The sequence below is a fragment of the Watersipora subatra genome, chromosome 1 (genome assembly GCF_963576615.1).
Source record: "Watersipora subatra chromosome 1, tzWatSuba1.1, whole genome shotgun sequence".
NCBI lineage: Eukaryota > Metazoa > Bryozoa > Gymnolaemata > Cheilostomatida > Watersiporidae > Watersipora > Watersipora subatra.
Genome location: NC_088708.1, coordinates 4,389,539 through 4,410,057, shown reverse-complemented (window position 1 = coordinate 4,410,057; position 20,519 = coordinate 4,389,539). Strand labels below are relative to the sequence as shown.

Genomic DNA, 20,519 nt, shown 5'->3' with positions numbered 1-20,519 from the left:
AATAAAACCATTGCAGACAGGCCTATCCAGAAATGCTGCTAGCTAGTCCGCTGTTAATTAACTTTTAACAACCTTCTTGCCTACTGTTAACATGGAAATATTATATTAAAAGATGACAGAGTCATTTCCTAGCTCTTTAATGCCAAGCTATACAAAGTACATGAAGTGTAGTTAAGCTGTGCCAATTGTGCGCAGGTATAATTCAGGTCTGCTACCATACACAAAGGCTAACTGACGAAGGGACTAGGCCTATTGATGAATAACTGTTGATGTTGCGCTATCTCCTACCACCCAATCAACAAAGAAATAAAACTTAATTTGACTATTTTTTTCCCAATGCACTTGAATAAAGTACTACCATTGATGCAAAGCTGGACAAGATGTCAAAGACACTGAAACTAAGTTAAGGAACCTAAACTAAGGAACCTAAACTAAGGAACATAAACTAAGGAACATAAACTAAGGAACATAAACTAAGGAACATAAACTAAAGAACCTAAACTAAGGAACCTAAACTAAGGAACATAAAATAAGGAACCTAAACTGAGGAACCTAAACTAAGGAGCCTAAACTAAGGAACCTAAACTAAAGCACCTAAACTAAGGAACCTAAACTAAGAAACATAAACTAAAGAACCTAAACTAAGGAACCTAAACTAAGGAACATAAACTAAGGAACCTAAACTAAAGCACCTAAACTAAGGAACCTAAACTAAGGAACATAAACTAAGGAACCTAAACTGAAGAACCTAAACTAAGGAGCCTAAACTAAGGAACCTAAACTAAGGAACCTAAACTAAAGAACCTAAACTGAGGAACCTAAACTAAAGCACCTAAACTGAGGAACCTAAACTAAAGCACCTAAACTAAGGAACATAAACTAAGGAACCTAAACTGAGGAACCTAAACTAAGGAGCCTAAACTAAGGAACCTAAACTAAGAAACATAAACTAAGGAACCTAAACTAAGGAACATAAACTAAGGAACCTAAACTGAGGAACCTAAACTAAGGAGCCTAAACTAAGGAACCTAAACTAAAGCACCTAAACTAAGGAACCTAAACTAAGAAACATAAACTAAAGAACCTAAACTAAGGAACCTAAACTAAGGAACATAAACTAAGGAACTTAAACTAAAGCACCTAAACTAAGGAACCTAAACTAAGGAACATAAACTAGGAACCTAAACTATGGAACATAAACTAAGGAACCTAAACTAAGGAACCTAAACTAAAGAACCTAAACTGAGGAACCTAACCTAAAGCACCTAAACTGAGAAACCTAAACTAAGGAGCCTAAACTAAGGAACCTAAACTAAGGAACATAAACTAAGGAACATAAACTAAGGAACCTAAACTAAGGAACATAATCTAAGGAACCTAAACTAAGGAACATAAACTAAAGCACCTAAACTAAGGAACCTAAACTAAGGAGCCTAAACTAAAGAGCCTAAACTAAGGAACATAAACTAAAGCACCTAAACTAAGGAACCTAAACTAAGGAGCCTAAACTAAAGAGCCTAAACTAAGGAACATAAACTAAGGAACCTAAACTAAGGAACCTAAACTAAAGAACCTAAACTGAGGAACCTAACCTAAAGCACCTAAACTGGGGAACCTAAACTAAGGAGCCTAAACTAAGGAACCTAAACTGAGGAACCTAAACTAAGGAGCCTAAACTAAAGAACCTAAACTGAGGAACCTAAACTAAGGAACCTAAACTAAAGAACCTAAACTGAGGAACCTAAACTAAAGCACCTAAACTGAGGAACCTAAACTAAAGCACCTAAACTAAGGAACATAAACTAAGGAACCTAAACTGAGGAACCTAAACTAAGGAGCCTAAACTAAGGAACCTAAACTAAGAAACATAAACTAAGGAACCTAAACTAAGGAACATAAACTAAGGAACCTAAACTGAGGAACCTAAACTAAGGAGCCTAAACTAAGGAACCTAAACTAAAGCACCTAAACTAAGGAACCTAAACTAAGAAACATAAACTAAAGAACCTAAACTAAGGAACCTGAACTAAGGAACATAAACTAAGGAACTTAAACTAAAGCACCTAAACTAAGGAACCTAAACTAAGGAACATAAACTAAGGAACCTAAACTAAGGAACCTAAACTAAAGAACCTAAACTGAGGAACCTAACCTAAAGCACCTAAACTGAGAAACCTAAACTAAGGAGCCTAAACTAAGGAACCTAAACTAAGGAACATAAACTAAGGAACATAAACTAAGGAACCTAAACTAAGGAACATAAACTAAGGAACCTAAACTAAGGAACATAAACTAAAGCACCTAAACTAAGGAACCTAAACTAAGGAGCCTAAACTAAGGAGCCTAAACTAAGGAACATAAACTAAGGAACCTAAACTAAGGAACCTAAACTAAAGAACCTAAACTGAGGAACCTAACCTGAAGCACCTAAACTGAGGAACCTAAACTAAGGAGCCTAAACTAAGGAACCTAAACTGAGGAACCTAAACTAAGGAGCCTAAACTAAGGAACCTAAACTAAAGCACCTAAACTAAGGAACCTAAACTAAAGCACTTAAAACAATGCTCCTTTGTCAAGCGAGTCTTAGAATTCTTATCTACCTGCAGTAGCAGATTATGAGTTGGTGAGGTGAATACATATGCGCAGCTATGGTTTTATGGCATAAGGAGTTTTATTAATGTTTGTGAAAAAAACTTTGTTTTACCCCTTGGTTCAAGTGCATATTAATTGTCAAAATATAATATACATTAGCTCACGTTAATTCTCATTATATTGCAAACTGTTGGTGGTACATTTATTAGACTTCTATATAGCATTTCTATGGTTAACTACTGCTGGTTCCTATACAACTTCTACACCAATTTTCTCAATATTATTAACATATATGTTTTTATAATGAGTAAAGAACTTCTTTCTAGCAAATAAAACAAGAAATATATGACTTGCTCTACACAGCTGAGCACTGTGGTACATAATGCTTTATTACAAAACAATAATTAATTGTTAACATACAATGTACTTTACTATAGCTTTAGTTTCTAGCTGCATTATATATTAACAGGTTTTTCTTACAAATCTAAACACAATTCATTATTTTCTAATAAGTTTGCCGCTACAATAATCAAGTAGAATATAAAGCAGCTGAAATGACCTGTAGCGGTGACCTGCATCAATTACTAATCGCTAGAACAGAATATCTATTTTCTGAATATGTCCTGAACACTATTAAAAGTTTGTGAATTTGTGTATGTTATAGATACTTAAAAGGTTAGTAGCACATCTACAATGTTCCGCAGCTTTCTTAGAGTTGTCTCCCCCAGCTACTAAGTACAAAAACTTCTAGATGCTTTGTATTATTACTGTGTATTACTGGAAGGCCAATAGATTCAAGAAAAATTCATAGATCTATAGATGAAATAACAAAAGAAGTAGAATGATTAAGTGCCAGAACCAGAAATGGCTCGATAATACAGGCAGAAATGAACAAAGATGAGGAAGAATACAAAAAGGTTAGAAAGGTTAGAAAGATAAGGGTCTTTCATGTATCTTCTATAATAGACTATATAGCCCTAAATCTATTGTGCTATTTATGACCTGGTCATTTTGAACACGAGTAATAGCTTAACATATTCAATGCTTTAATCTAAATAATTAGAGCTACGGCGGGCAGCACCGCAGGCAGCACCGCAGGCAGCACCGCAGGCAGCACCGCAGGCAGCACCGCAGGCAGCACCGCAAGCAGCACCGCAGGCAGCACCGCAGGTAGCACCGTAGGCAGCATCGCAGAAGCATCAATTGCTCGGTGAGACTATCTCTCATGTGCTGTGGAAGTATGATGATAATCAGTACTCTATGTGCAAAACTTGCTTCTGTTATGAACTTATAATAAATGTGAACAAATTATTAATGGTTTGATTGATGCTATAATTTTACATAATAGCAACACACTGGCTGGAGTTCTTCAAACTTCAACTAAACTATAATTAAATTTAGGAAAATGGTTTTCCTCGCTAGACAAGAAAGTTCCTCTATAGTGAACAACTATCTTTTGCAACTTAATGATTTTTATATGCACTTACAAAATTTGATTGCATGTTGGCTATGACTTGTCTTCTCTTGAACAAATGTTTAACTCTCGATCAGTAGGAACCTGGCTCTGAATGGCAGTGATGTAAGTTTATGCTCATTTGGCTTTGTTCGGTGTTTGTTGATAATATACTCATAATCATGACAAATACATTCAATTTTTTATGTGAATCTGTTACTTCTCTATGCACGAGTGAAATGACCTTTTGTACCTAGTATAACTCTTTTTTACAATCAATGAGAATCAGCTCATCAAAAGCGCATATTATTGTGAAAGAATCCTGATAATTATGACAAACGAACTGACTTAAAAGACTGGCCATAGAACTCTTTCCCAAAACTGGGCAGTACTACATTTCCTTCTTATTGTAGAAAAGGCTGGTGGAGTACCGCTTAAATTGGCTTCTCTGACTCAATATTTTTCAACCTCTCTGAGTATATTTTTGTATATACGTATTATGAGCCTCTCTCTCATTGACAATTGGCTATTGAATTAGCCTGACAAATGAAAATGTAAAGATATCTCGTGAAAAAACTGAATTGAGTTATTTGAGTCTAAAGTGGCATTTTAAGGGAAATCCTACGATGAAAAGAAATTTTATTTATTTACATATTTACATTTATGTATTTATTTTACAAAGGTCTTTTTACTCTTTGTTTCTTTTTGCTGATTAGATGATAGGTTAAATGACAAAATTTGGGTTTACTTATTGAATCTGTTGCTATTTTTAAGGGCAATATGCTAAATACTCACAGGTTGCTCAACAAGTAAGTTTTACAAGCATAAAAGTGTTTCGGCTCTGTTGTGAAAAACAATGGTTTGTGCTATTCAGGTGGCACAGTGTTAACAGCATTCTTCATTTTATGTGCCACAACTATTTTGCTTCAATTTGTCTGAAAAGCTGCATCTTTCTGTTAGTTTTGTGATCAAGTAAGATTTTTCTAAATATGATATATAATGAAACCCTTATGGCAACCAGATTTATTATACTGTACATACTATAATAACTTGCCTATCTGCTAATGTTTAGCTAAAAGCCTAAAAGGGAGTAGAGTAGGCAACTCGGAGTAGGCAACCTGCGGAGTAGGCAACTCCAAAAATCAAATGTGTATTAGATTGCCGAAGCATTTTGCGGAATGCCTGTATAGAGGAAGTCACGTGATCAATAAAACTCGTGAATTGTTTTCTCACAACACCGCTCATAAATGTTGACTAACCGAATGTAATTTTTTAACTCTACGCCCTGTACGCATTCTTCATTAAATGAATGTGCAGTAATCTTTAACGGATATTGTCTGGACAAGGTTGGATAATGTTTTCATTTAATTTTATATATCGTGATGATTGCTTTTATTGTTAGGTGATAAACTTAGAAAAAGAATATGATTGATTTGACCTCCGGACGCCCTGACATACAAAATGTATGCGGGAAATCTCGGTTGGCTTCAATATGCTAATTTAGCCTAGTAACAGTCTGATCTTTGCTCAACTCAATGCTACGCTCTTCTTGCGTTCTCTGCGTATTTTGTGGTGGCAGGGTTATTATGGTCATGTTTGGATTGCCTTGTGAGCAAATATGTGATTTCGTCATTAGTCACAGCCTTTTGTCATATAATTGTTATTGTATAAGTATGTTTGTCGGTGAAATTTTTTATATTTTGTATTTAAGTGTTGTTTATTAGGTGCTATTAGAAATTGACGTTTGTTATACGCTGTGAAAGTGATACTAATCTAGCGCACGACCAATGAACATGTCTACACGTTTATTGTAGTCCACACTTGTTCCAATTTCTCCTGGACTTTAAAATTTTGACAGTTAATAGTTTCACTTTTGCTTTTCATTTTGAAAATATGAATTCATGATTTTGGTCACTTCAAAGGACAACATTTTTGTCATTTGTATATATAGGCCTAATAGCGATTTTCCGTCGGATTTTGCCAATTGAATAGAGTTTTGTAGTGTATCCTTATGAATGCTGATAAAGGTTAATCAATATAGTCAGCTTGTATAAGATGGTCAAAGAGATAACTTGCCATGTGAGGTCATCTATCTCATCGCCAGTGGTAAAAGCCTGTACTCTCTCATCATCATAAAGGTTTTGTTTTTTTAACTTGATCATTTTATATGTTTTGATAGCTACCTCTGTGATATAGCAACAAGTCCACTAGCTTTTATCAGCTTATGAAAAACCGTTCTCAATAATGCCCAGAACATTCGTATTGAAAAATAAGTTTGAACATTTCTCTACATTTGATTAAAAAATGCTCTGGTGTTACAAGTTAATAAGTAATATTGATTAATGAAATACAAAAATAGATCTATCAAATGGCTAAAAGTTGATGATTTTCCAGATCGAGTTGGTGTAATCATGATTATGGAAGCTTAGTGAGTTTCTGAATTGTGTTCAAGATTATGTGTTGTGAAAGTTGTAAGTAGATCATTATTACAAGCTAAACAATAAACATGTCTGTATGGAGCTTGTTTACTTGTTCAAAAAGCAAGATGACTTAAGATTCTTCAGAAGTTGTTTATTTTAACCATAAATAAAAATGGATAAGTGAAATGTGAGCAAAAAATTGGTGAGCCTGGAGGTATTAAATGAACTAGTAGATAAGCCTTGTCTTTTCCACATCGAACCAATCTAAGTAGAACCTCTTGTAGAATTTAGAAATTTGCTTCATAGAGAATTCTCTATGAAAGATATATAGCTTTCTACGCTGTAGTTTTGTATTACATGAAGATTAAGGTTAAAGCTCTGTAAATTACATTGTCCCTATGCAGTTTTCAACTTCAACGATTGGCTCATGCATTAGTTTGATTTTAACCATCCTAGAGAGCCAGTCGCATGCAAGCAGTTATAGCTGAAACTTAAACATATATAAAGAAATGTAAGTTTCCTTTTCCACCTTCTAAACAGCCATGAGAAGATAGTTGTTCTGTTTGATATTTTTTTGAGGCTGCTTCAAGAAGAATGTTTTAATATTTTAATACAGGTCTACATTTTAGTCAAACTTTCCAAACACTTGTCTTTGGTTTAGACTGAATGATATTAGAATACTGTTCCGATGGTTCAAAACTATTTTGAAATGAATTCTTGAGGTGTTTTTAAAAATCTGTAACAGGTTTATAGCAAATTTCAATGCGTTATATATAAAGTCCAAGTTTTAAAATTAAAAGCTATTTTTTATATCACACTAGTGTTAACTTGGACTTGTGGCTGAATGAGCACCTGGGTATATTGTGCACATTGATGCAAAGAATGATTATGACCAAAAGTGGTTCGAGTAAATGGTTGTACACACTATTTAAGAGTCAAAGGCAAGCTTTAGAAAAGCCCATAACATTTTTCGGGCTTTCATACAACGCACAGGCTTTTTGTGTATTGTTTGATGCACACAAGATAGCAGTACTGGCTCAAAATAAAGGATTATCCAAATGTAAATTTTATCTTAACCACAAAAGCAATTACATTTATAATTGAACTTGCGATCACTTTAGCATACGAATCTTTCGACATGAGATGCGAAGTTTGAGTAAAGATTTGTCTCAATTTAGAAGTAATTTCCAATATATGATGTTCAAAGTTTTTTGAAACATGTAAGTCAATACATATCTACACGGTTCTCTTTCACATACTCTGGTGTACATTGCTAAAATAATATTAAGCAGTGATCCATACTATTCGTTTTTAGCTTTAAAATCGCAAATCTCAGTAAGGCGTGTACCAGGGACTAGTGGACAAATAAAAAAGACAATGCTTTCTCAGACATAAAACAAGCAATAGAAAAATATTGAGCGAACACCTACATATCAAATCTTCAGAAAATCTTGAGCTGCGAGTGTAGTAGCTTAACTATTGTGAGGAAGAAAGGAAAAGTGATGGGGTGAAAAAAAAGCCTGCAATGAGTTTAAAAAATAAATTTAAAGATAATAAGATATGATAACAAAAATATATAAATAAGTTACATTAATTTAAAGTTGGTGTCCATAGTCAAAATTGGACTAGTTCTGTATCTGTATTGGGGCTTCTATGCATCCCCTGTAATGCCAAAACTATTCAATTTATCTGGAGTTACAATGCAATCCTTTTTATTGGTTATCGCTTCAGTTAATCTCTTACATACAATTTATCTTTTGTAGATGTATGTTAGTAAAATCTTTATGTTTAAGTTTTTGGGGGAGGAACACATTACATGAAACACCATATATTTTTATAATAATATTTTCTTCCACATAGGTCGGTCTTGACATACGAAGCAAGTATTGCAAAAGAAAGCAAGTAAGATTAACTTCACATGCTTCGTGCTTGTCTGTACAATGAATGGTTTTCAATTGCGCATTCTTAAGTACTCACTGATGCTCAGATGTAAATATCATTTCAGTTGCATTAGCAATGCAGTAGTAAGATTGTAGGAGCCATATAGTATGCAGTATAATTCTATTGCATACTTTTACTACTACACAGTGTGCTGTATACGTGCAGTACAACTTTTTTCTAATGCGCAGTAAGCACTATTGGTGCAGTGACAGTAATACCTACTGCACAGTGTGCAGTGCTGTATGCAGTGAGAGTGTTGCTTGTGTGCATTTCGCAGTGCTAGAAGCAGTAGAAGCTTTTGCATCACACTGTACACATATGCAAAGCGCATTTGCGTAAAAATCCATCAGAGTCAAATATGGAGTTGACTTTGATGCAACCATCACACAATTGCATGATGTGAATTCCCCTCAAACTTGAGTACGAATGGACAAACAAATTTATTACTATCAGAATGTTGTATATGGAATATTGAATCTCTAATGTTAATAAGAATACAATACAAGAATCCCAATTTCCTTCAAATAGTGATAATGGCTGACTCCCTATTCTGATGCATTCATGAGCTTACTGACAATTTTGTACGATACAGTACAGACGCTCTTGGAAAGCCAGCTGTGTCTGTTGATCCACAATAGCAAGGTCATACTGATCCGGTGTTGCAGTAGTTTTGCAGTTTTAAGTTATCAAAAACGCACATTCGCAGTATGCCTGAATTGCTGGGTTTCAGGTAATGCATAATGGAGGTAAATGCACAGTAGATTGCACAGTAGATGCAATAGTCAGTTTGCAGTAGAACATAATTGAAGTAACAGTAGATGTCTACTGCAAATTAAAAAGTTGCGATAAATGAAGTTGAATTACTGCGTACTGCGTTGCAATGGCGCTGTACAGCTAATGCTTCACAATCCTGGTAAAATAAATGGTTTATTTTTGTAACTATCATTAGTAGAGGTTGTTACGATGCTGATCATCAATGTATTAATAGAGATTATTGATATGTGTTTGTGTGTGTTAGAAGTGTTGTTGTAACTTAGCAGAAGTGAATCTTCTATGGTTTAATTTTATGGTTGCAGTAAGCAGTCAAATACAGAAGTATTATTAATTAAATTCACTTTTGTTTTTTTGTTTAATATTTTATTATAATAAATCTTATAAATAACATCGTAATAATTTTGAAAGTTTTACTTTTCATGTAGGTATAAGTAAATAATAGGTTATGTTGTTATATCTATGCTTTTTACTTTTGCAAACAAAATAGAATAAAAGTTCTTAGTTGAAGTACCACTCGATATAATAATTTGGCATTATCTTTGTACAATAGCAAACCGGCCATGTTTAGGCTCAATATGAAACTAAAATCTAAAGCTTTTGAATGTTGTAAAAGCTTTAACACATTAGCGCAACGGTAAGGGCTATATTATGTACTTGAAATTTCCTAAAACTGTTAGCCACAGTGACTAATTAGAGATTATACTGCCAAGTGTTAATTATTGTACATTACACAAGTTAACATGGTAGTGGCGAACTAGTCCCTCTAGGCTGGTCTTGTGACATGGTCACGCTTGCTTATCACTAATATCCTTGGCAGTTCTTTCATCACATTATAGATAATGTATAGGTGTTGCGCAACATACCGTTAGATAACTACTAGGTTTAATGCACTCTCATCGCTCTCTTCGTGTTATCCATAGATTTGGCAAGCGCAGAAGATGAGCAAGAGCTGAGCAGTTGTGACAAATCTCAAGACAAGAAGCGCTCTGGTATGTGGCAGCAACTTTATATCTGGAGTTACCATTGATTCCTTCCTTTTATGTATTAATGTCATTCGCCGTTAGAAACATTCATCAATTGCACTGTACTCCATGCAGTAGTATCAGAAACTGACCTTTGCACAACCTTCTACTAGCTAGTCCTATTCCTCGGTTTTGTTTCCCTACTTCTACCTTTAAAGTCTATCAATCTCTATTGTTTGCTGAACTGTTGATCCTCAAGTTTTTATGGTTTCTATATGGCATAATTTATATTGAACTGACCTATCCTCAGGTAGAGGCGACAGATCGTGGCTGGACTATGGATGCAAGCAGTACTTATTCACAGCTTAATGTAACAAGTATGTTGGTTTGACTGTCTTTATTTGATGGCCCCTCTGTCCCTTTAGCTAAATGATTCTACTGTTGGCATGTTCTATGGAGATACCTGTAGATTGAAATTTTGATGCAAGTACCAAACTGAGAGATTTGGATTTGTCAAACCATGTGCATATGCTCAAGTCAAGAAAAACAAGTACAGTCCTGCCTCAGGTTTTCCGTGAGAACAGATGATAGTTAAAATACTAAATTTGAGATATTTTGTTTTGGCTATTGCATAAAAATTTGGATGAGAGAAGCCAAAAAACCTATTGACTAATGCTATCTCATTAACTTTAGTATTCAAATGTTTTATGCAGATGTGTTCACTATATTTTATATAATACTGTGTTTTGTATTTTCTGTGTATATTAGATATTATTCTATTATTTTTCATTATTCAAAAACACAAACTGTTTCTCTTCTTATTTTATCTTAAACATAAATCTGAGGAGACGAGGGTATAAGTTGCTACAGATACAGCAATACTTTACCCAGCCTAATCTACTCTATTAAAAGAGAGTTTACAAGAAATTCTGTGGGCTTCATATTTTACCTGCTTCCTTATATGCAGTTTAGGGTGTACAATAATGCAAAAAATGCTTTAAAAGTTGCTTTCTAGTTTTGCGATGAATTAAAATTATTTACATATATATTTTGTAATAAGAAAATCGCTTTGGAATTACAAATCGCTTCTCGAACAGATTACTTTAAACAATTGTGGTGAAAAACTGAGGTCAGGCTGTATAATACTTAGACGTTAAAGTATTTCTTTTGTATTATGCTTGTTTTTTTTTATGCAGTGTAGTCCCAATTAAAGATAAATTGATACGATGAGCAAAAAATGCTTTCAACTTAATATGATTATTAAAGAAGCGCTAGGAAGACAAATAGGACATGGTTGTATTGCAACATCGAAAGCTGACGTACAGCTCTTTGACATCATCAGCTTTCAATAACAAATGACATGAAAGTTGAAGTTTTGGTTATATTTTTATATAGTTTAGATAATGTACTGTTTTACCATTTTTTAGCAACTTGCACTACTCAAGAGATCAGTGGCATTCCTTGTGTATTGTTAAAAAATAACCATGTAATTAAATTAAAGTCATGGTTTGGGATCTTGAATATCTAAGGACCGTCCTTTTTCATCCCTTATTGATACAAGTACATAGGTCTAATAGATTGCCAGGAAATCACTGTTGAGATTAATCATTTGTTTTGGACCATTTCTCATTTTGGGTGTTTGGATGGATGGAAACTTTTTGGTTGCACGTTCCGACAAGTTAAGACACATGAATGCATTCACCGGTCTGTACTGCTAAGTTGCAAAGACAAAACGGTTGTTAAGTCCATAGTTATTTTGCTGGTACTTATTAAGCTATGTGTCACCACATATTAAATGTGCTAGCTTAAAAATTGCTGGAGTTTAAAGGCTAACACGTGCCATGACTGCATTGGCTGATCAATATGTATAAATACAAGCAGCTTCGAATCTATTGTGTTTTGTTTATTCTCTTATTTTCATGCATTGACAAACTACATAGCCACTGTCGAGCATCATTAAAACTTATTTTTTTCAATGCAAAGTCTTTCTATAGACACCAGCCTTTACATGTTATATAGTCTCACACGCGGAGATAACAAACACACCAGCTCTGTACAGCTCCAAACCGGACCCATACATCGAACTTAGCATTGACGGCCAGTCTGCCAGACGCACGGAGGTCATAAAAAAGAACAGCTCTCCAAAATGGGATGAAATATTCACTGTGTAAGTAGATAACTGTGTAGACTTTACCAGGCTGGTTTGCAAGCATGAGTGATTAAATATGTCCTCATACTGGGTCGTACTGATTCAGAGTCACCTTCCTTTCATGATTACCAAGTATAAATATCCTTCAAAGTGTCAACATGTAATAGAATCTATGGCTTTTCTTTCCTCGTGTCTCTTGAAGTATGCGAGCATGAGTAGACTTAATGTTGACTATGTCAGTAACCAGCTATTGTTGGACCTTCAGGCTCGTCACGCCGACAGCAAAACTCTGCTTCAAAGTGCTCAACAAGAATACGTTGCGGACAGACACGGTGCTGGGTGAATGTGAAGTTGATGTCTGTGAGCAGCTTAGAAAGAGTGGGGGAAAATGTGAGTATTCGCCAACTTTCCTTTATCAGGTGTGTAGATACATTTGTAAAACGACTCCACTATGAAAGTTATCTGAAATGCTGTTCTTTGATCTGTTTTAGTCAAATCGTATAAGTTACAACTAGAAGTCAAAGGTGAATTTAAAGGATCTTCACATGATGCTGGTGTTTTAAACATAGTCCTAAATGGAATGGATATTAAATTAGACTCTCTCCCTCCCGTGACCAATGGCTCACCCGCCGGAGGCATTCAAGGGGCAGGAGAAGGTTCTACGCCCTCCGCTCCTGCTCTTGAGATAGCGAATGGACGCAGCTCACCTACAGTTAGCAGTTCTGGCACTCCACCAGTAATATCTAACATAGATGTGCTCAGGTCTCCGACCAGCACTACCAGCATTACTTCTACATCCACGGCTAACTCACGCGCTTCTCCTGGTGACTCTACATCCAACAGACGGTCTTCAACCAAGCCTGATCGACCTCCTGTTCCTAAGACTTCCACCTCTGTGTTGCGTCCAAATGCACCTCGTCTCCCCAATCCCCCGAGATCACAGGCACCACCAGTGCCTCGCTTACCAAGGTTAAGCAACCAGACTACCACTACCGCCTCTACAACAACCACAACTACGCCAGCCACACAGACGACAGCTGGCAGCACAGAGGGTATGGACTATTTGGCATTTTCTGTTATGATAATTCTGTCTTGTTAATAGTGTTACAGTCAAGTATCAGTAGTTTCTTCAGTGTCCTGCGAAAGCCCCACTGACTGACACAAGATATGGTGAAACAGGGAAGTTGGCAGTGATGATTAACATAACGCAATCTGTGCTTGTCTATGATGAGCCACGAGTCTCCTGTTGATCAGCTGCGCTGTATTACCAAGGCTGTATTAGTAAGGCTAATGACTGCACACGGTTATAATGCTACGTCATTGTGTGTCATTCTTTCTCTCAATAGTTAACCAGTCTTGGTTATTGTTGAAGCTGCTCTGCTTGGTTTCAACTGTGATGCATTAGTCCACAAGGTCAAAGTACTTTGGTTGACTTTGTATGGTGAAACCTTTGTATGTTGAAACAAATATTTTCTTAGAAATATGCCATAATCCATTTAGTTTGTTTCATAGCCTAAAGACCTACGCTAACTCTAAAAGCTATTGCAGGTAATTACATATTGGATTATATAGAACTGTAAAATCTTGAATGTAAATTACTAAAGTAGTAATCAATAACAAAAAGGTTTTTCTTGTTACCTTAGAGACTAGGTAACAGAGGTGTTGTCAGTAGGCTTGGCAGTGTTTGGTTTCAGTAGGACAGGTGCTCAGCGGTACTTGATACATGTATCCTTGACTAAGTAAACTAAACCTTACATAATGTTCATTACTTGTAGATTTATTTTCGTTTTATCTTTATTTTTTACCAACTTATCAATTTTTACTTAGAAGCTGAAACATTGTGAGAAAGTTTGAATCGATCATATTTGAAATTACTTGTAGAGCCGAATATTTTCTCAAACTCCATGTGATATACGTGTATTGGAGAAATTCATAAGTTGAGGGGATTGTAAACAGAGTTTTGACTGTACTCTAGTCTAAATATGTGTATTGTCATGTTGGATCACTCATCTGTCATGAGCCAAGTTTTTTTAAAACTGGGATCACTTTAAGTTGGTCACAAAACATGCATGCAATTTTTACAAAATTACAATATGATGAATGTTTTAAATGGTGGAAAATTTGGTGATTTTGTTAAAAACTGCTCGTAACAAGGTGTTAACAGATGGTTTTCATACCGCCCTTGTCTAAGAACGTGTACGCTATAAAAACTTGACAGCATTGTCTACTCAAATAGTAGCCAGAATTTAAAGGAGTTTTTAGTAGCCAACTGTTTACATAATTCTGCCTTGACGAGCTAGGAGAGAAATTTAAGTGAATTTAACACAGCAAGAAAGTTGATGAAGCAAACAGTGAATTTACCTGAAAGAGTTCAAAGTGTATCTGTTGTTTATTATAGAAAAAGCCGGCATTCACGCTTCACATTCTGTCTACATTCCCATCAATATTCTCGTGTTTGAAAAATCAACTCTTATCTTCAGATACCGTTCTTTTTAACCGCTTAGACCTAGATATCAACTACATTTTAGGAATGGTGCCACCAATTTCCGTTTGTAATAAGTACCATACTTCTGTACTTATTTGTGCATATATTGAGTTGATCAAGTTAATTTTTATGATAAAAGCATGGAAGAAATGGTGACTCGTGGTCATATGGAACAAACAACGCGAGGCTTGCAGTGCGCCGCTATTTTGAACTGGTTCAGCAAAAGCTACACATAGATTCACACAAATTTATATATGCCTATCTGTGCATATCTGGAAAAAAACTGGAGTTATTGTCCTTCGTCATTATGAGCACTATTTGGCAGTCCACGTTCAGTTGTTTGAGAAATCATAGCTTTCTATAAGAAATTATACAATGCAAACAAAATCTATATATTTAAATACGAGTTACCCTTGGATTTGAATGTATGTCTAAAAAAATATTATTTTCTAATTACAGCTGAGGCAAGTAGTGCTGCTCCACCAGGCAATCCTGGACCAGCCGCTGTCTCAACTGGTCCGCTACCCACTGGATGGGAGGAAAGAAAGGATAGGAATGGAAGGTCCTATTATGTAGACCATACAACCAGGACTACAACTTGGGAGCGTCCGCAGGCCCTTCCCTCTGGGTTGGTTCTATAAATTGTATCAGTCTGTGTTAGCTCACACTTTTAATTGTGAGGTCGTTTATCTGATGTTAAGGCTTGGACAGTGGAGTCGGCGAACCTTTTGTCATTTTTACAGGATAAATGATACTGCTTGTGCTGTTGGCACTCAAAGATTAATTCAATTGTATTAAATCTTACAAAAAGGGTGAATTTAAAAAATAATATGAACGATGGAATTGAGAAAAATTAGCATGCTTTACTACATAAGAGTAAGGGTACTTTCAGATTTCCTAAACCTAGAGTGTATGCAATTGGGTATATGAGAGGTTTTCAAATTCCTATCGCATACCTCTTGTCATTTTAGGCGAAATCTGATAGTTTCTGCCTTGATTGCGGTACATGACAGTAAAGGTTGATTCAGAAAAATAAAATGACATAAATAATGAATTTAAATCATGATTTTATTACCAACATTTTGTTCATAAATTTGCAATTCAGTGTTTCTGAAAAAAGTCTTGTTGTGATGCATTTAATAAAATCTGTAAACACTCATCGGTCATAAATTAGCGAATGTCAAGGAGTCGTGACTGCTAAGTGACTGCACATAGAGAAGGACCTTGTGATATTGGTAAACATCAAAGCAGGATAAAATGTTAGCTAGCAACTCTTACTCTGTAGATTTGTTGTTCCTCATGACTAAACGAATGACATGATATCAAACAGATCTTTACTTAACCAGTAAGGCTTGTTTGTACTTTTGAAGTAATAACCACATGTAATTAGAAGTGACTGTTTGACTGTTTTGTTTGTTCATGCTGTTGAACACTATTAAATTCACCCGAATCAAACACTATTGAAGTCTGGGCTTCAGTTAGAAAAGGTGGGTTTACTAGCATTCTCGTGTTTAATGCAATACACAGACAATTTTTAAGAGCAAAAGTGTTCATTTTATTCAAAAATATATTATGCAGTGGATAATTAATATTATTGGAAACATTGATTCAAATACAAAGAATCCGAGTTTTTCAAAAATGTCAATTTTTCTTCAATCCTAATTATGGTGCACAACAATCGTGCCAAGTTCATGCATGGCAATGCATCAGCAAAAGCCTTAGCCTAGGATCCTTATGATGTTTATTGTTTTTAGGCTACGATAATAGAAGCTTGTTCTATAATAACAAACCTGTTCAGTGTATACTAAAAATGAATCTTCGATAAAGTAATTACTATATCAGCCGTATATCGCTGAAGGCAGCATATGCAAGACAACTCCAAGTTTATGGATATGCGTAGGACTAAACTGATGCTTATCGGGTAACTCTTCCTACAACAGATATTTCTTTTGAGATTTAGTCATGCAAACCCGTCTATGGTACATTGGAAATCCCAGTGGAATCGGGTATATGCTCATTGGGGATCAGCTCTTTCAGCCAATCTCGGATGCATCAGTTTTCTCTCTGCCAGCGTAGACTAGCGTGTAAACATTGCCACAGCTATGCAGATGATGCGTTTTATTGGTATGTCTAAGCAAGTATTCACTGTATGATGCCAATACTATTGAAGTCTCCGAACTGACTCGGCTCAATCATGAGCAGTACTAGACACTTTCAACTGATCGTAGTAAAGGGTCAAATGTTGCTGTCGGTAGGTACTGGAAGTTAGTTTTTGTCCATGGAAAGCTGTAAGCATATAGGGCTGTCTTCTTAATATCTGACGATGTAATAGGTTACGATACTGATAATTGTCATGATGTTGATCTGATAGGCTTTACTATAGAAATCGATAATAGTGTGGCTAGTTAGAGGGCAGTTGCAAATACTAGATTTCAAGTGGCACAAAACAGGAATAGTAATAAGGATGTAGGATATGATGACATAGTGATGCATGACTCTTGGTTGATGACTGGACCAGTATGAATCTTGTTATTGGGTTTGATTTCGAGCTACTCCAAATAAAATTGGATGGCAAAAGGTGTGCTGTTGAGCATCGCTAGCTTTCAGCGCCATTCGCGTACAATCATAGTACAATCTTTCGTATTATACTATTTTTAACTTGTGTGTATCTCCATAAAAATTCCTAAATGTCAATCAGTGAATTTAAAATGGCATTTGTGACATGTTTCAACCAAATCAACCATAACCAGGTGATCACATATTTGAGTTGTTATGCTATGCCTATTAACAGCAATGTTTTCCACTGATTCAACTGATGTATGTACTTGCAATCTAGCTCCATAGTGACACCTTTACAAAATAATCGAGAACCAATCATATTTCACTCAAAATTGCATTTTGAGGAAACTTGACTTAAAGGTTTTGCCAACCGTTTTGCATTTTGTTTGTTTCTATGTTTAACCCATATAACAAATATTGGCTCATTGACTAATGAAGCTGTGAGCATTCTAATGCTGCCTGCAACTTTTGCATCCAGATTTCTTTGAATGAATTATGTTATGAGTCGTTTCCTAATAAAATCTGCTATTTTTTGACCAAAAAGAAGAATTTAATTATACAATCAGTTGTCCACACAACAGTTGTTATGACACATTCACAACAGAATTGTTACAATAAACATAGTGACAGTTTGATGAGAAAAGGCCTGGCTACACATGCAATGGGTTGCCAATGCATCATACTGACACAAACATGTTGATCTACTTCGGTTGAGGTAAAACTTATGCATCTCTGATGGAATGGAATGTTTCTTAGAATAAACTATTGCAGCCAATCACATTTTACTAAATTTCAATACACAATAGTTTCATTTAACCTTTTGAACCCTGGCCGTTCATGTCAATGCGTGTCAGTAAACCTGGGCAATTTGTCCTTGGCAAGTTTTTAAAGTTTTATTAAATAAAACTAAATGTGCTCATAATACCATGATATTCGGTAAAACACAAGCAAAACAGTCGGACAACCCACAGAAAATATCATCAAACAGAAAAAAAAACAGTATTTCACCATTAATAGGGTTAAAACTAAAAATTTGTACGATTTTAAAAACTAATAAAAATATTTACAGTAGTATCTTATCCATCGAGCACACGCATCATCATTTCATGACTCAAAATAAACTGAAAAATTATAGTTATTATCATAAAATTCTTCATTTGCATCACAATCATCCATGACCTACCCATGATAGAGTCTTATCGATTTTTTTCGCGATATCCTTCCAATAAAATTTGTTATTATAACGAAAGAAGTAGTTGAAGATATTTGAAAACTGTTACAAATGGAAGTGACATTTCTGGTCTACATCCTGTGCAAGAATTAATTTGATTAGTTTGCACTGTTACTTAGAACAGCTTTTGTAAACAGAGCCATGCGAATGCTGGTATTCCGGCGCCAGGGTTTCTGACACACTTCTAATGCTGCCTGCAACTTTTGCATCCAGATTTCTTGGAATGAATTATGTTATGAGTCATTTCGGAACAATGGCACATCCGGAATAATGGCCATTAGGGTTCAAAAGATTAAGGTTTGCTTTTATGTGTTGATGGCAATGCTGCTTCACACAAATAACTGTTTATATATGGACAAAGATATTCTCACTCATAACATATACATGGAGGTAAAGAGTGTGAAATGGAGCTGTTTATGAAACCATGAATATTCTTTAGATAAATTAATTTGATAAAACTCAGCTTTTTATAGTTTAATCCATATTGCGAATGGAAAATATTTTGTACCTGGCTGTTTCATCTTGAGTAAAAATATAGTAAGGCATGAAGCTGCGCAAACTGTTGATAATCCAGAGTAGATAATAACAATGCTGACAATAGGCCTACTCCATTAATGATCTCGGATAATCTAACAAGGGCATCATATCCTTTACATAACTTGAAAAATTTTTTATTGGTCAATCAATTTGTGTATACAATGCAACATTTAGTAGTATTTATTAGTGTTGGTGTGTAGTCACAGGAAATACACTACAGGTTGTCTAAATATGGCAAATAAATTACATTATTAGCAACAGTCTTGCAAGATTAGCTGAACGAAAACATGCATAAATACTTGATAACATTGTGGGATACTGGAAGCTATAATCTTGCCCATTGTCTTCCTGTTTTTACCATGTAATACGATGATAGTTGTATTGTCACTCAGCTCCTTGACATGACGTTACTGACTACTGATACGACAAGTGTCACTATTTTATGACTGTTCAAGAGGACTGCCTTGTTGTCATTGTTACAAGTTGGTCGCAAGGCCTCGTGATCTTAGTTTATACTTGATAGGGCTAGTAATTACCTCAACATTTCGTGCTGTTGCTGTTATATAGCCACTGAATTATCCAGCTCATTCACTCAATTCTTGTAGTTGGGAAAGGAGAGTGGATGATCGTGGACGAGTTTACTATGTTGATCATAACACTCGTACGACTACATGGTTGCGTCCAGATACCTCATTGCTAGCAGCGCATTCCCATTGGCAGCAGAGCAGTCACGCTCGCAGTCAAACAGATTTCAACCAGCGCTTTCTTTACCCCCAGCAGCAGCAACAAATGCTGGAGAGTAGCTCATCAGAAAATGACGTGATTGGTCCATTGCCCGACGGCTGGGAAAAGCGTGTGGATAAAACAGGAAGGGTATGTGTTCTCCCTTACTTGAAGGCCCTCATGGGTAAAGTTATTTTTTAATCATGTCAGGTTATATTGAATGATACATTGTGGGAATATGTCTCTGGGATAGCTTTGATTTGATACAAGTGCTACTACATCAGTGTTATTATCTCACTCCTGATAGCGCTGTATCCTTGCCTTCGGATCAGTATTTCAATAATGCAGCGTGGACATTTTTGGTATTGGCAAGCAGTGGTCAGTTAACCATTGCTAGTAACATTCACATTCAACCTGCGAATAATGAATTAGTATTATCAGACACCGCAATAATCACTATGTTTCCATGACTCGCATAATCCGCATGTTTCACATAATTCGAACGATCCGCAAGTTGAGTTACTTAGCAATTGAGCGTTTCAATGAACACTTGGCGATGCGGATTTAACGCCAGTACTTGACCCCATAGGTCAAGTATTAGCCTAATTAATGACTCTATAAATAGCTAAGCAGTCTTGTCACGCTTAGCTTAGTAGCGATCGTTCGTAACGTTGGCGCATTGAGACTGCTGAA

At 35.6% G+C, this 20,519-nt stretch overlaps 1 protein-coding gene across 1 annotated transcript in view; it reads left to right on the top strand.

The window, feature by feature from the left end:
• Positions 1 to 5,265: 5,265 nt before the first annotated feature.
• The window catches only part of LOC137409044 (E3 ubiquitin-protein ligase Su(dx)-like), a 30,145-nt gene continuing 14,891 nt past the window's right edge, over positions 5,266 to 20,519 (top strand). Inside the window, exons 1-8 of the mRNA XM_068095536.1 lie at positions 5,266 to 5,391; positions 10,101 to 10,169; positions 10,453 to 10,519; positions 12,162 to 12,309; positions 12,557 to 12,681; positions 12,783 to 13,343; positions 15,236 to 15,404; positions 19,709 to 19,976. Coding sequence (XP_067951637.1) covers positions 10,480 to 10,519; positions 12,162 to 12,309; positions 12,557 to 12,681; positions 12,783 to 13,343; positions 15,236 to 15,404; positions 19,709 to 19,976 — 1,311 coding nt within the window. The 5' untranslated portion in view covers positions 5,266 to 5,391; positions 10,101 to 10,169; positions 10,453 to 10,479. The remainder of the gene's footprint in view (positions 5,392 to 10,100; positions 10,170 to 10,452; positions 10,520 to 12,161; positions 12,310 to 12,556; positions 12,682 to 12,782; positions 13,344 to 15,235; positions 15,405 to 19,708; positions 19,977 to 20,519) is intronic.